We start from the raw sequence: 16613 nt of genomic DNA, 5'->3' as shown, positions 1-16613 counted from the left end.
CTGAATCTACTGGTTGTGACAGTAAAATCTGGCCACAAAGAACATGCTGCAGCACTTGGTGGGAAGAGTTGACCAGCAAGATGCCACTCAGGTTCAACTACTTCAATGACTTCAAGTGTTAATTGCCCATGTGGAAAACTTTCAAGTCGCTCCTCCGCAAGCTGTGGCTCCCAATCCTGAGGCCCAACCGCCAGCTGCACCCGCTTCTTCTCTGAGACTGCCAGCTCCTCAAAAGTTTGATGGCAATCTGAAATGTTGTTGAGGGTTCCTCAACCAGTGCTCAATTCACTTTGAGTTACTTTCAATGAACTTTCCCTCAGATCGCACTAAAGTAGCTGATGTCATTTCCCTGTCTGGACAGGCCCTGGCGTGGGCGTCTCCTCTTTGGAAAAAAGCTGATCCCATTCTCCGGGACAACAAAACTTTTATTTTGGTCTTCCGGAAAATCTTTGATGAGCCAGGTAGGGTTTCATATGCAGCTTCAAGTATCCTCCGACTTCGCCAGGGTTCTCAGTCTGTTTCTTAGTACGTAATACAATTCCGTATTCTTTCATCTGAACTCCAATGGAACAGCGAAGCCCTGGTTGCAGCTTTCTGGCAGGGACTCTCCGACCATATAAAGTATGTCCTCGCCTTCCAGGAATTACCGACCTCTCTTGATACTCTGATTTCTCTCTGCCATTGAGTGGAAACCCGCTTCCGTGAAAGATCCTCAGAAAAAGACACTGCCTGATGGTCTGCGAACAAACTGGCTCCCCGGTTCTGGCTGCCCAGCCCTCTCGGGGAACCTATGCAATTAGGCCGCTTCAGACTTTGTCCTCAGGAAAGGCAGAGAAGAATTACCAACAATCTCTGCATTTATTGTGGCGAGTCCGGCCATCTCATAGTCTCATAGTCCAGAACGTCTGGGACAAGCCAGGCCCTAACCTGCTCTGGAGATGTCAGGCTGGAGACATCAAAATCCTCTCCAGATTTTCAAAAAACTTCTGTATGTTTCAAGCCTGTCACCATTTGTAGACCCTTGGTATCATTCAACTCCTGTGTCCTTTTGGATTCTGGGGCCGCAGGGAATTTCATTTCTTCTACTATAATAAAAAACCTATCGTTACCTATTGAACGTTTGTCTCAGCCCATTACGCTACTTATGGCAATCGTATTGCTAATGGAATCATTCGCCGACAAACCAAGCCAATCACTCTTCAAGTTGGTGCCTTACATTTTAAGACCATCTCCTTCCTTATTCTTTCCCAGGTCACTAGTCCAATTATTTTGGGCCTTCCCTGGCTTCAACGGCATTCTCCTCACATTGACTGGTTTTCCTCTCAGATCATAGCTTAAGGCCCTTCCTGCCATTCCTTCTGCCTGGTCCAGGTCAAACCCTTACTGGCTTTGTCAACTCAGTCTGCCAATCCTGCGACGCTCCTGCCTCCTCACCTCAAGCCCTTTTACGATTTCCTTTATAAAGTCAGTTCAGAGGTCCCGCCTCTTCATTGTACTTGGGATTCTCTGTTTGACCTCCAACCGTGTAAAACACCGCCCAGAGGTCGGGTGTACCCATTATACTTACCCGAGACCCAAGCCACGGCCGAATATGTGAAGGAAGATCTTCAACGCGGTTTCATTCAACCCTCTACCTCTCCAGCAGGCACAGGCTTTTTCTTCATAAAAAAGACGGGACTTTACGACCTTGCATTGATTATAGGTGTTTAAATGGTATCACAGTTAAGAACCGGTACCCTATTCCACTTGTGACTGAACTGTTCGATCGTATAAAAGGAGCACGAATTTTCAACAAGCTAGACCTCCGAGGGGCCTATAATTGAATCTGTATTCGTAAGGGGAACGAATAGAAGACTGCTTTTAATACGAGGGATGGCCATTATGAATATCTAGTAATGCCCTTTGGGCTGTGTAATGTCCCAGCAGTATTTCAGAGCTTCATGAACGAGATGTTTAGGGATTTACGTTACTCTTGTGTAGTAGTATAATTAGACGATATTTTGATCTTCTCCAGTGATCTATCTACTCATCGTCTCCAAGTAGCTGAGGTACTTACCTGTCTGCGAAGAAATCACCTATTCTGCAGGCTCAAGAAATGCACTTTTGAGACTTCCCATACAACATACTTGGGATACATCGTATTGGGCTATGGCTTATAGATGGACCCAGACAAACTCTGGGCTGTTCAGGATTGGCCCCTTCCAGTTGGGCTTAAAGCTACTCAGCATTTTTTAGGATTCGCGAACTATTATCATCAATTCATACGAGGATATTCCACTATTGTAGCCCCAATCAAAGCACTCACCGGGAATGGTGCTGAAATGAAAACTTGGCCTCCAGAAGCTATTGAAGCATTCAACATCCTTAAGAAAGCTTTCTCTACAGCTCCAATTCTCAGACAGCCTAACCTCTCTCTACCTTTCTTTGTTGAGTTTGATGCCTCTATGGTCGGAGTTGGTGCTATGCTCCCACAGTATTTCCCATCAGAAAAAAAAGTCCCATCCCTGTGTCTTCTTTTCTCTGAAATTTTTACCAGCAGAGAAGAACTACGCTATTAGAGATAAATACCTCCTAGCTATGAAACTAGCTCTATCTGAATGGAGATACCTCCTGGAAGGATCACAGTTTCCAGTCAATATTATTACTGATCACAAGAATCTGCTCTACCTCCAAACAGCCCAGTGCTTAAACCGGCGGTTCCCAAACTGTGCGCCGCGGTGCTGTCACTGGGGTGCCGCGGGCCGGGCCAGCCATAAAAAAAAAAAAAGAACATAGAGACTTACCAATCCATCGGGCGCAGGGACCCAGCAGCCTCCTCTCTCCCGCAGCTGTCACTGAATATCAATGTCAGTAACAAGCTGCGGGAGAGAGGAGGCTGCTGGGTCAGAGAGCAGAGGATGGTGACAGCGGGGCAGAGAAGGGGGACAGAGAGCAGAGGAGGGTGACAGCGGGGCAGAGAAGGGGGACAGAGAGCAGAGGAGGGGGACAGAGAACAGACGATGGTGACAGCAGGGCAGAGGAGGGGGACAGCGGGGCAGAGGATGGTGACAGCGGGGCAGAGAAGGGGGACAGCGGGGCAGAGGATGGGGACAGAGAGCAGAGGATGGTGACAGCGGGGCAGAGAAGGGGGACAGCAGGGCAGAGGAGGGGGACAGAGAGCAGAGGAGGAGGACAGAGAGCAGAGGATGGTGACAGCGGGGCAGAGAAGGGGGACAGAGAGCAGAGGATGGGGACAGCGGGGCAGAGGAGGGGGACAGAGAGCAGAGGATGGGGACAGCGGGAGAGAGGAGGAGGACAGAGAGCAGAGGATGGGGACAGCGGGGCAGAGGAGGGGGACAGAGAGCAGAGGATGGTGACAGCGGGGCAGAGGAGGGGGACAGAGAGCAGAGGATGGTGACAGCGGGGCAGAGGAGGGGGACAGAGAGCAGAGGATGGTGACAGCGGGGCAGAGGAGGGGGACAGAGAGCAGAGGATGGTGACAGCGGGGCAGAGGAGGGGGACAGAGAGCAGAGGATGGTGACAGCGGGGCAGAGAAGGGGGACAGAGAGCAGAGGATGGTGACAGCGGGGCAGAGGAGGGGGACAGAGAGCAGAGGAGGGGGACAGAAAACAGAGGATGGTGACAACGGAGCAGAGGATGGTGACAGCGGAGCAGAGGATGGTGACAGCGGAGCAGGGGCAGTGGAGGGGGATACAGCGTGAGAGGAGCAGTGGAGGGGGACACAGCGTGAGAGGGGCAGTGGAGGGGGACACAGCGTGAGAGGGGCAGTGGAGGGGGAAACAGCGTGAGAGGGGCAGTGGAGGGGGACACAGCATGTGAGAGGGCAGTGGAGGGGGACACAGCATGAGAGAGGGCAGTGGAGGGGACACAGCGTGTGAGAGGGCAGAGGAGGGGAGAGCGTGTGAAAGGGCAGAGGAGGGGACATTGTGATAGAGGGCAGAGGAGGGGGGACAGCGTGACAGAGCAGAGGAGGGGGGACAGAGTGACAGAGGGGGCAGTTTGAGAGAGGGCAGTGTGTCTGGATGCAGAAGGGGCAGAGTGTCTGGATGCAGATGGGGCATTTTTGCATACAACTAAATAAGTATTTCTGTCCTGACCTAAATACTTATTACAATTTTTTGACACAACTACTTCTAAAACAGGACTGCTCAATAATTATTTTGGAGGGGTGCCTTGAAAAAATTTGGAGACTCTAAGGGTGCCGCGAACTGCAAAAGTTTGGGAACCACTGGCTTAAACCCTGGCCAGGCATGCTGGTCCCTCTTTTTTCTTGCTTCAACCTGCACATCACTTTTATACCGGGCTCTCAAAATAAGAAGGCTGATGCCCTCTCTCGATCCTTTTCCCATGAACCCGAACCAGCAGAATTCTTGTTGCGACCTATTCTAGATCCTGTCTGTTGGCCACATCAGTATCCTCTTCGCCTATGCCGTCTGGGAAAACTTTTTGTTCCTCAGACTCTCTGGAAGAAATTACTCCAATGGTATCACGCCTCATGTTTCGCTGGTCATGCTGGAATCCGGAGAACAACTGACCTTATTTCCAGAAATTACTGGTGGCCTACCCTTCGTTCTGATACAAAACAGTTCGTAACTGCCTGTAATCTCTGTGCACAGCATAAGATCCCTCCTGTAAGTCCGGTGGGACCTCCAGTTCCTTGCCTCTACCTTCCAGGCCTTAGGTATACATCTACATGGATTTTATTACAGATCTCCCTACAAGTAAAGGATTCAACACTGTCTGGGTGTTCATAGACCGCTATTCAAAAATCGCTCACTTTATACCTCTTGTTGGCCTACCCTTGGCTGCCCAGCTGGCCCGCATATTTGTGAAAGAGATTTTCCATCTACATGGATGTCCCATGGAGATTGTATCGGATCGAGGAGTTTAATTTACGTCCAGATTCTGGAGATCCTTGTGCAAACTTCTTAACATCCAACTCAATTTCTCTTTGCACACAATAATCTTTACCACGAATCTACCTCATCTACTCCATTTTTTATTACTCATGGGCAACATCCGAACCTCCCTAGGTTTGCTTTTTTCCCTCCCACCTGGATGACTGCAGTTGATAAAAGTCATCAGAGTTTTGTCTCCATCTGAGCCCAAACCCTTAAATGTCTCAAGAAATCTTCCGCTCGGTACAAACATTTAGCCGAAAAGAAACGTCGGGCCATCCCTCCTTTAAAAATTGTCAATAAGGTGTGGCTGTCCACTAAGAATATCCGACTTAGGGTGCCATGCATGAAGTTTGCTCCATGATTTATCGGTCCACTCAAGATACTCCAGGTCATCAACCCTGCTTCGGTGAAATTGAAGTTGCCCGCTGGTTTACTTATTTCCAACACCTTTCATATGCAGGGCTGTCAAAGGAATTTAGGGCCTGGGTACAACAACTTCATGGGGCCCCCCTTACAGGTGAGCATGTGAAACAATTCTGGGAGTAATTGTGGTCATACAATTGGGGGCGTATGTATCATTGGGGCGTGGCTGGCGGTGAAAAGCGCTAGGCCCTGAATTCACCGGAGCGTGACATATGTCCAAGCACTCCTGACTTTTAAAACATCTAGCACCACAGTGTAGTATAGAAAGAATGCAGTGTGTACAGAAAGAGTTCACAGTCTTGGCCTGTACCCTTACATTGGGCAGAACACTCACCAAAAATTGGCATTGTCCCACTAGAATTATAACATTTTACACACTCTCCTGCTCTCTCCTACCTGTTCTTCTCACTTTCACCACATGTGGCTGCAGGTTTCTTTAGTTGCGGCTTGTCTGGGTTCTGGAATGTTGGGGGGCCCTATTTGGAAGAAAAATGGGTACATCTAGAAAATTACAACCAGCCCCAGAGTTAAATCAATAGAACCCACGATTAATAATTAGGCCTTCCTCCAGCCCCAACATTAAAATAATAGTATTCCCACTTAATAAATAAACCTATTTCCCTCCCTACATACAGCCCCAGCAATAAATAGTATTTACATGTCAGAAATATACCTATTTACGGCAACCATCACTGGCATTAAATAAATCATAGTCACATTTAATAAAGAGACCCAAACTCACCCCCACATTCAATAGCCCCCAAACCACCCATCTTGAATTAATAGTACCCACTATTACATTGCCCCACTATTACCTCGCAAACAAAATAGCACCCATTAATTAGCCACCATCTACCTCACACATACTACATTACCAAAAGTTCCGTGCCATCACACACACATTATTGTACCCCTTCATTATCACCACGTTGTGCCTCCTTAGGATCACACTGTGCCTCTTCATCACAACCACACTATGCCCCCTTATGATCACACTCCGCCTCTTCATCACAACCACACTATGCCCCCTTATGATTGCACTGCGCCCTCCATGCTGTTTTCCCCCCTTCATCACACTGTGCCATGCTGCTTTTGTCCCTCGTCACACTCTGCCATGCTGCTTTCCCCTCTTTATCAACATGTGCCATGCTTCCCCCCCCCCACTTCTTCATCCCCATGTGCCTTTTATCTCTCCCCCCTTTTCTACATCTCCCTGTGCCTGTTATCTTCCCCCCTTTCTTCATCACCCTGTCTTTTATATGCCCCCCCTTTCTTCATCACCCTGTACCTTTTATCTACCCCCCCTTTCTTCATCACCCTGTGCCTTTTATCTCCCCCCTTCTTCATCACCGTGCCTTTTATCTCTCCCCCCCCACTTCTTCATCCCCTTGTGTCTTTTATTTCTGCCCCCCACTTCTTCATCCCCCTGTGCCTTTTATCTTTCCCTCCCCACACACTTCTTCATCACCCTGTGCCTCTCTGCGTTCCTCCACTCTTACTTACCTCTGTATTGCCTTCTTTCATCTTTATTTTCTTTTCTTCTCTTTTCTCTCTTCTGTGCGCTGCTCCTCACTGAATGTCTGGCGTGACGTGATGACGTCATGCCCGACATTCAGTGCAAACGGAGGAGGAAAGAGGGACGCCGGTGCCGCGATCATATGAGTATTTTTATACACGCATAATCGCAGCGCCAGAGATCATCACAGCCTTTGTGACTACTCCATTACCCTGTGGAAACGCTCTGCAGATTATCTGACAATGGAACTCATTTCAATAGCAGACAAGTCAAGCAATGAGCAGCTGATCGGGGAGTGCACTGGTTGTACTACATTCCTTATTACCCTTAAGCACTAGGTTTAATTGAACGAATGAAAGGGCTGCTGAAGGACCAGATTAAGAACTGAACACCCATGCATAATTTGAAGCGGTGGGATAAGGTCCTTCAGGATGCAGTGTGTCTGTTGAATAAGAGGTCAATAGGAGGAGACATATCGCCCTTTGAAAGACTACTGACTCCTTCGACTAATATTCGAACTTTGTGGTAACGACTCTTTAACTCCTTGCAATCTGAAAGAACCTGAAAATAGTTTCTCTGGAATCGGGGTCTAATGTTCCTCTCATGGCTGGCAGCAAAGTGGACTGAAAGTTATATAGTTCAATGTTACCCATTAAGGATAACTTCCATTAATTAGGTCCAACCAAATATGCTGTACAATATAACATGTTACTGTATCTGTGAGCCTTAATTTAGAAGATTCAGCAATTCTCGGGCTCCTGTTTTGTAATATTTTTTAGTTTGGTTGCTCTATGTAACAGATACTTATATGGCGTCTCGGGACTGTTTGTTCTGCTTTGTCCCAAAACTCCATTTAGTGTTACATTCTCTGCAGATCTTAGCTCTGTGCAAGATTCATAGTTGCTCCTACCATACTGCAGGCAGATTGGTGATGATCTCACAAGGGAGAGACAGACTGTGATGAGTGCTGTTACTGGATGTGTATATGTAATATCTGGTGAGATTCCTAGCCATAATCATTGCCTACATAGCCGATTACTTTGCAGACAACCCCCCTCCCAGATCTGGGACTCACATGGGCTCCCTCAAAAAGTTATTTCTGGATTCAGAATAATAAAACACAAGACTTATGAAAAAATATTATATTTACTGCAGATATTATTTAAATATGGAGAAAGCCTTTAAGCTCTGGTTAATTCAGGTCATACATGAGTGTAAAATCCGTAACCATTTTTTTATTTACAATGTATATCTTGCTTGAAGCAAACACTTTTGAATAGGAGCAAGTATACAATGAGTCTTATTATTAGTACAAGCAGCCACAATTCTACACTTGCCGTCGCGACCATTTTCCCACAGTCCAGATTAATTGGCATATTGTACTATAAAACATGAAGCTATTTAGTGTTTGGAGCTTTGTATAAAACTAAATTCAGTGTCATACGTCACTCACTAGTGCCAATCCGTAGTCTGTGCTGAGGACACTAGAGGGGCTGCTGTAAAATATTTGTCTCACAAGATGAGCCATTTTGTATGAGTTGGTTGAGTGCCGGAGCAGTACTTATTGGTCTTCAAAAACATGGCCGTGACCCGTTACAGCAGACGAAGCTTTCTAAGACTAAAAAATGATTCTCTCTAGTGCTTGTAAGCTAACCTGGTACGTCATGTGCCGAGCGCCTTCACTCAGTGACCCTATCAGAGCTGTACGGAAAGCCAGAGATCTTCATGGACAGGGTTGTTGCAGGTGAGAGTTAGGAAAGAGTCACAGTTTACAGCAGTCAGTGACATCCAAAACAAAGGCATCCTGAGGATCCAGATCGGAGAAAGGGAACCGACAAGCTAGGGTTGGGGAGGTCATAACACGACAGGTCAGGAAGACAGTGCACTAGGTCTGACCTGCTTTATTTTGAGTAATAATGTAGTTTAGTCATGCATGCTTCAAAGAACATGGACAGCATGGAACTAAGATTGTTTTATATTTTTTTTATCATTGTCCAACGCTGCCCATGATGGAATCATTTGACTTTAAACTTAATGATCACCTTATTGTGTCCAGTAAACACAATATGTGGATGTAAAATTGGTCAATTTCTCAGACTGAATGGAAGGGCTTGAGGGGAGACCATGATTTAAAATAAAATAAAATGTGTCTAAATGAGGGAAAAATGAGAGCCTGTCCAAACAAAGGCTTTTATATATCAGAATGGCCCTGATCATGGTGTTAAGTATTATTTTATTTATCACTGTGATAACTCTGTTATTGCTGGCATGTATCAAAAAAATATTGCCAAGGCAAGTGAGTGATGCTCAGCAGCTTGGCAATACTAGCTTTCCTGGAACAGGTAGCGTTAACTTACTGCTTGTCTTTTGCAGGTTATGTGGTTATGGTAGGGCGTAAGATATGGAGTTTCATTTCCAAGTTGAAAAAAAGTACAGTGGCCCTGCTCATGAGGGACCTTACAATCTAGTGGGAAAAGGACTGCATGGAAAGAAGAGGAGCAAGTGTATCTCAGACTGTAGATTGGGACAGTTGGAGTAGATTAAGCTCTAATAATGCATTAAAAACCCTTTGTTCTTAATGATTTTGTTGTGTTATAGCCATCCTGAGATAGGGATATCAGAACAGGTATCGCCACAGTTCAAGTACAGCAACGATACTTGTTAAATGGCAAGTTATTGCCGGCGATAACCCCTTTCTTGTATTGGGCTCATAGGAAAGACACCTAAACCAATAAATGAGAGAGAAGAGTAGCTGAACTGTTGAAGAAGATTTGGGTGTTCTGAAAAAGGGAAAGTGGCACAAAATATTGACACATCATCATCAACATTTATTTATATAGCGCCAGCAAATTCCGTAGCGCTTTACAATTGGGAACAAACATTGATAAGACAATACTCGGTAATACATCTAGACAGAGTGGTAAGAGAACCCTGCTCGAAAGCTTACAATCTATGGGACAATGGGAGTTAGAAACACAAGGGCATGTGCTACATCATATTGCACAATGGACCAGCTAGACTGCAAAGGTCCCCTCCTCCCATGCTCGCATCCAAGACTTCTCCCGCGCTGCCCCCCTCCCCTGGAACCAGCTTCCTCGCTCCATCAGAACATCCCCCAACTTTTCCAGCTTCAAACGGGCCTTAAAAGCCCACCTCTTCCTTAAAGCCTTCCAGTCCCCCACCTAACCGACCTCCTTCCAACCTCCCACCTACCGCCCTCCCTATCCTGCCCTCCCCTGACCTCCCTCCTCTCCCCCCCTCTCCGTCTCTGCCTCCGCTCTCCCCCTTTCCTCCTCCTACCCTTGCGTCTCTGTCCGTCCTACCCTCCCCTTAGATTGTACGCTCCTTCGAGCAGGGCCTTCTCTCCTCCTCTTCTCCACCACCTTAACTCTGCTCTCCAGCTCTTTGTCTCCTCCGTGAGGTCCTCCTGCCCTTCTACCCCTCCTGTCCTTCTACCCCCCCTGCCCCTGCTGGGGGCTCTCACCTCTCCTCTAGCTGTACATTGAGCTTCCGAGTTATTGTGTTTTTTGTTAACTGTTCCGTGCTGTCTCACACTGTAGCGTGTTTCTGTCTGTCCCTGTACGGCGCTACGGCTACCTAGTGGCGCCTTATAAATAAAAATTAATAATAATAAAAAGGTAAAAGTATTGAGTGTGCTGTGTGTGTGGCAATGTTGGTCAGAGGGTTGTTGTCTTGCGTTAGCAGTGTAGAGGATGGTAATAGGGTAATCTAGAGAAATTAAGATGATGGTTGAGGAATATCATAACCTTGTCTGAAGAGGTGGGTTTTCAGTGAACGCTTGAAGGTTTGAAGACTAGAGGAAAGTCTTACTGTGCGTGGGAGGGAATTCCACAAAGTGGGTGCAGCCCGGAAAAAATCCTGTAACCGAGAATGGGAGGATGTGATGAGCGTGGAGGAGAGACGTAGATCTTGTGCAGAACGGAGGTGTCGAGTAGGGAGATATTTCGAGATAAGTGAGGAAATGTATGTCGGTGCAATTTTGTTGATGGCCTTGTATGTTAGTAGAAGGATTTTATATTGGATTCGTTGAAATACAGGCAGCCAATGTAGAGACTGACAGAGTGGCTCAGCAGAGGAATAACGGTTTGTAAGGAAAATCAATCTAGCCGCTGCGTGCAAAATAGATTGTAGGGGTTCAAGTCTGACTTTGGGAAGACCAGTAAGGAGGGAATTGCAATAGTCGATGCGGGAGATGATGAGTGCATGAATTAATGTTTTTGCGGTGTCTTGTGTCAGATATGTGCGTATTCTGGAAATGTTCTTTAGGTGTATGTAACATGATTTAGATATAGAGTTGATGTGGGGAATAAACGACAGTTGTGAATCAAGGATTACACCTAGGCAACGAGCTTGCGGGGTGGGATTTATGGTCATGTTATCAACAGAAATAGAAATGTCAGGCAGGAAGCTTCCGTTTTTGGGTGGGAATATTATTAATTCAGTTTTTGAGAAATTGAGTTTGAGTTGGCGAGAAGACATCCAAGATGAAATGGCAGAAAGACAGTCAGTAACGCGAGACAACACAGATGGTGAAAGATCAGGAGAGGATAGATAAATTTGTGTATCATCCGCATAGAGATGATACTGAAATTCAAAGGAGCTTATTAGTTTAACAAGAGAAGTGGTGTAGATAGAAAATAGCAGAGGACCTAGGACTGAGCCTTGTGGTACTCCAACTGATAAAGGAATCGGGGCAGAGGTGGATCCAGAGAAATTAACACTGAAAGAGCGATTAGATAGGTAGGATGAGAACCAGGATAGGACAGTGCCTTCAAGACCTAGGGATTGTAGCGTTTGTATGAGGATAGAGTGGTCAACAGTGTCAAATGCAGCAGAGAGATCCAGGAGAATTAGAAGAGAGTATTGGTTATTATTTTTTGCTGTGATCAAATCATTGACAACTTTGGTCAGCGCAGTCTCTGTGGAGTGTTGAGAGCGAAAGCCTGACTGAAGAGGATCCAATAGGTTGTTTGCTGTAAGAAAGTGTGTGAGGCGAGTGTAGGCAATTCTCTCTAGAAGCTTGGAGGGGCATGGGAGCTGGGAGATGGGGCGGTAATTTACGAGAGAGTTAGGGTCAGAATTCTGTTTTTTTAAAATGGGAGTAATCACTGTATGCTTGAATAGTGATGGAAAAATACCAGTAGAAAGAGATAGATTACAGATTTTAGTTAGAGGGGGAATGAGAACAGGAGACAGGGACATACAAATTTGTGAGGGAATGGGATCCAGAGGACAGGAGGTAGAGTAGGAAGATGAGAAGAGAGTAGAAACTTCCTCTTCATTTGTGGGATCAAATGAAGAGAGAGTGTCAGAGGGTGCTACAAAGGAATTGAGCCGATTGCTTGTCAAGGGAGATGATACCATTTCAAGCCTGATCTTATCAATATTGTCCTTGAAATAGGAAGCAAGATCCTGTGCACTGATGTTAGTTGGAGGATTTGGAGCAGGAGGATTCACATGAAGAAGGCTGTAGTTGGTAAAGAAACAGGCAGGTTAGGTATCATGGCCCGGGTGTAGTGGCATAGGAAAATATTGCTTTAAGTAGAATATCATGCATTCTTCTTTATCAATTTATGTATTGTTTTCTTCAGGGCTGTCACAATGTCTGACTCTGACATCCTTCATTTCCGCTTTGAGCAACAAGGAGATGGTGTCTTGCACAAGATGAATATTCTCCGAGAGCAAAATCTGTTTTGTGATGTTTCAATATATATCAATGATGCTGAGTTCCATGGACATAAGGTTGTCTTCGCCGCCTGCTCCACATTCATGAGGGATCAGTTTCTGTTGAATCAGTCAAGACAGGTTCGTATCACTATATTGCAGAATGCGGAAGTGGGACAGAAATTGCTTCTTTCCTGTTACACCGGCTTCCTGGAGGTTAGAAAAAAAGAACTTCTGAAGTATCTGACAGCAGCCAGTTACCTGCAAATGGTTCACATTGTGGAAAAATGCACAGAAGCTCTTTCACGATACTTACAAAGTGAGACTTGTGACAATAATGAAACATTGCAGCCTGATAAAGATCCCCCTTGCAATGCAGAAATAGGCACTGCTAACAGTCAGGATAAAGATTGTGACATCATTGAACTGTCAGATGATATCCATTTAAACATGGATTACCAGATTAAGAAGGAGGGAAATGATCAGAGTGAGTTGCAGAGTCCGGAGTCTGAAAAGAACGATCTTTCTGCAGTGGAAATTGATTACAAAGACAGTGATATATGCATTTTCAGGATGGGCTCTATGTCCGACAATGCAAACCATGTGGACAATGAACAGTTCCCCCAGCCTTGCACTTCTTCTAAATCAAACATGTACTTTTCAGACACTCAGCACTCCATGATTAACTCAACGGTTGAAAACCGCATGAATGATCTGCCAGGCAGTCAGTTTCAGAGCTTCCAGGATGGTGGCACTCCATCTTCTGGTGTGATGCATGGCCTTCAAAGTCCCACAGAAGGGGCCTGCTCATGGAGACATCAGTGTCCTAAGTGCCCTCGTGGATTTCTGCACTTGGAGAACTACTTACGCCACTTAAAGATGCACAAACTGTTCTTGTGCTTGCAGTGTGGAAAAACTTTCACCCAGAAAAAGAATTTGAACAGACACATCCGTGGTCACATGGGTATCAGACCATTCCAGTGTTCTGTATGCTTGAAAACGTTCACTGCAAAAAGCACCCTACAAGACCATCTTAATATTCACAGTGGGGACCGCCCATACAAGTGTCATTGCTGTGACATGGATTTTAAGCACAAATCGGCCCTAAAAAAACATCTCAATTCGGTTCATGGGAGAGGTGGGGGAGATAAGCCAAACTTGGACATTACTAAAATAACCATAGATTATGATTAGGGTACACCGTGGAAGCTATATTTATTGCTGTGAGATTTCATACCTGGCTTAGTTCTTCAGAGGCATAATATAGTTTTTTTTTACATACCATTGTCAGAGACCCATTACATTTATAGATGTAAACTAAGCAGGATTTATCATCCTGCAGTAAATCCAATTTGTCACAATCCATTTGCTTGGATCTATAATCCAATTTTTTTCTGATATTTTTTCTTAAAAGTAAAAATGTTCAATGTGAGGTTTTACTAGTTCATGTTTTAAGAGCATGGGGTGTACTGTACCCCCTTAAACATTTTTCACTGCAAAATTCTGCCCAATAGTAAATAAATAGGTATGTTCACCGAAGCAGACTTGTTGACCTACATTAGTGTTTTAGGTTTTTGTCATATTTTTTAAAATACTCACTTTTAGAGGTTTGTATACATATGCTTATGATTACTTTCAAAGGCATACTTAGAGGCTTGTTACATGTTGTTTTAACATGACTTCTCGTTTTTGGCATTCTCCTTCTCCTTTCCCCATTTTTCTACTTTAATATAGTATTTATTTTAGTGTAGAACCACTATGATACAACACTTAATTTATATCCATTGTGGGGGTGGGGGGATAATATATTTTTTAACATAAAAAGTGACATATTCCATACTATGAGCAACAGATCTCACTATCAGCTCTATTTAGTCTAAAATAATAATATTCCCCTTTTTATGATACTCAATCATTTAAATGTACACTATCCAAAATGTTTTTTGCTCAATACAAACGTTTTCAAACATTATGGTAAAATACTGCTTGTCTGTATACTTTCACTTTATTTTTCATTTAAAATGTATCGGTATAGGGCATGGAAATTGCACACAACCAGTCATTTGCTTAACTTGCACTTGATTGATCATGCTAATTTCTGATTGGTTGCTATAAATTAACTGCGCATTTCATTTTGTTTGTGAATGACTCGCATTGACTCAAGTGCCAGCATGCCTCAGCCATTAACTTCCTAGATACCAGGATGTTCTTGTCATCCTTTGGCACCACATATATCATTTTCAGTATTTATTTTTTGTTTACTATTGTGCTTTATTTACAGAGAGCTGACATAATTATAAACTGCGAGAAACAAGGTAAAGTTTCCCTGCCCAAAATGAGCTTACAATCGAAGAGATGTGAGGAGCAATTGATGCATAATGTAGTGGAATAACAATTGTAGCTGTTACTGGGTAAGGTGTTTAAAGGAGCCATTGGCAACTGGTATTTGAGTGTAGGTTCTGGTTGGGTGGCACTTGGAATGAGTTGTCATTTTAAGGGTTATTTTCTTTACGTGTAAAGAATGTCATGAAAGCCTTGTGTTTAACTGCTCTAGATAATATGATTATCTACAGCACAGTATATAACAGTTACCTGAATGCCAAATTCTTATCCTGTGCACTTTACAACCCACCTCCTCATTTTACTGACACCATAAGTTTTCAAATTCCCAGCATGAATCTCTAGCCCACTTTAAGGTTATTCTAAAGAAACTAAATATTTTCATGATAAACTATAAATTAATTGAATGTGTGAACAGCTGTATTTTGCACCACATGGTGAACATTTGATTGCAGAAGAACCTTCAATCTACAGTCTTTATTTCTTGTTGTGGTTTTATATGTTAATTGACAGTATTGGTAATTGCATTAGTACCCAGGTGAGTAAAGGTGCAAAATGGCAATTGCAATTAGCAGAGATGAATATGTCTAAACCTTTAGTGTGGACCGTTATCTCGGTATACTAGGGCACAATGGAAATCTTAGATTTCTTAAGTTCCAGCACCATAGAACATTGTCTTTTTGAACAGGTCGTTGTTCAATCAAGCAGGCAATGTACACAAGCGCAAATGTGAAATTACATATAACGAAAAGGGTTTTCGTACAGTTTATAACTTGATGAACTTGGGATAAACATGAGAATATCATTACAAAGAACTAAGGATCAAACAGGGTTGAAGGCCACCATAGGTTAAAACAATGGACAGACTAGATGGGCCAAGTGGTCCTTATCTGCCGTCAAATTCTATACTTCTCCAGTCTCCAGAAAAGTTTTGGGTAAACCTTTATTGCTCAGATAATAGCTGTGGTAGTTCCTCCTGCAGGACTCTTGTCTTACACGAGATAATGGCACTTTACTCTCTCTCTTAATGCGTTAGCCAAGCACCCGAGCATGGAGAATTTTGAAAAAAGCAGGGTCGGCAAGCAGGGGAAGGGACATGGGGACTGAATATTGAGTAGTGAAAATTTTACAGTCCCTTGGTGGTTCCCTTTAAGTTGGTATTGTTTACTTATTTGATATACTATTGTCCTGTTTTGCCCTGCACTTTGAATTAATGCTTCATATGCTTTCCCATGCTGTTTTTGAAGTGTGCATTTGACACTACATACCATGTATTACTATAGTGTGCAATGATCTAGTAATGTTTGGATAGATGTGCCCAGGTCATATTTTCCTGATGTAAGTACACATGCCTAGTGTCTGTCAACCCAGAATTTATAATAAACTGCTTCTGTAACTATAACCTTGTCTGTATTGTGAACATACCTAAGCAAGCCAGGATTTTACTCGCTGAATTTGACACACATGTTTAATGACCAATCTATATTGATGCAAAAAAAATTTAATTTAAAAATATTAACCTGTACATGCCCAATACTGTAGTAACATGGAATCCTCTCTCTGCTATAGGTACAGCAAAGCTATACATTCACAGACTGTGGGCTTGATATGACCCTGAGCTTTTTTCATGCTTTGCCAGTCTTGCTGAAAATTCTTTGGAAGCTATTGTGTGACCCTTATATTATAAATACATGTGGTCAATTATCATGGACTACCTGCGAACAAACTGAGTTGATATACTGTTTAAA

General features: G+C 44.1%; 1 protein-coding gene across 3 annotated transcripts; it reads left to right on the top strand.

The window, feature by feature from the left end:
• Nucleotides 1–8484: 8484 nt before the first annotated feature.
• On the top strand, nt 8485–16267 carry ZBTB6 (zinc finger and BTB domain containing 6). Of its 3 annotated transcripts, none has more exons than XM_075184745.1 (2): nt 8485–8584; nt 12453–16267. In XM_075184745.1, the coding sequence occupies exons 1-2, from the start codon at nt 8505–8507 to the stop codon at nt 13717–13719; spliced, it is 1347 nt and encodes a 448-aa protein (XP_075040846.1). In that variant the 5' UTR covers nt 8485–8504; the 3' UTR covers nt 13720–16267. The 3 variants fall into 3 exon arrangements, with proteins under 3 accessions (XP_075040846.1, XP_075040847.1, XP_075040848.1); XM_075184746.1 differs by lacking the exon at nt 8485–8584 and adding an exon at nt 8591–8708; XM_075184747.1 differs by lacking the exon at nt 8485–8584 and adding an exon at nt 8591–8729.
• Nucleotides 16268–16613: the final 346 nt, after the last annotated feature.

The sequence above is a fragment of the Mixophyes fleayi genome, chromosome 9, assembly GCF_038048845.1.
Source record: "Mixophyes fleayi isolate aMixFle1 chromosome 9, aMixFle1.hap1, whole genome shotgun sequence".
Lineage (NCBI taxonomy): Eukaryota > Metazoa > Chordata > Amphibia > Anura > Limnodynastidae > Mixophyes > Mixophyes fleayi.
Note: the sequence above shows the minus strand (reverse complement) of the source record. Positions and strands in the feature narration are given on the sequence as shown.

Excerpts from the sequence above, each read along its gene's own strand:
- ZBTB6 (XM_075184745.1), top strand. The coding sequence starts at position 8,505 with ATGTGCCGAGCGCCTTCACTCAGTGACCCTATCAGAGCTGTACGGAAA. Across the intron at positions 8,585-12,452 it reads CATGGACAGGGTTGTTGCAG|GGCTGTCACAATGTCTGACT; the intron begins GTGAGAGTTAGG and ends TGTTTTCTTCAG.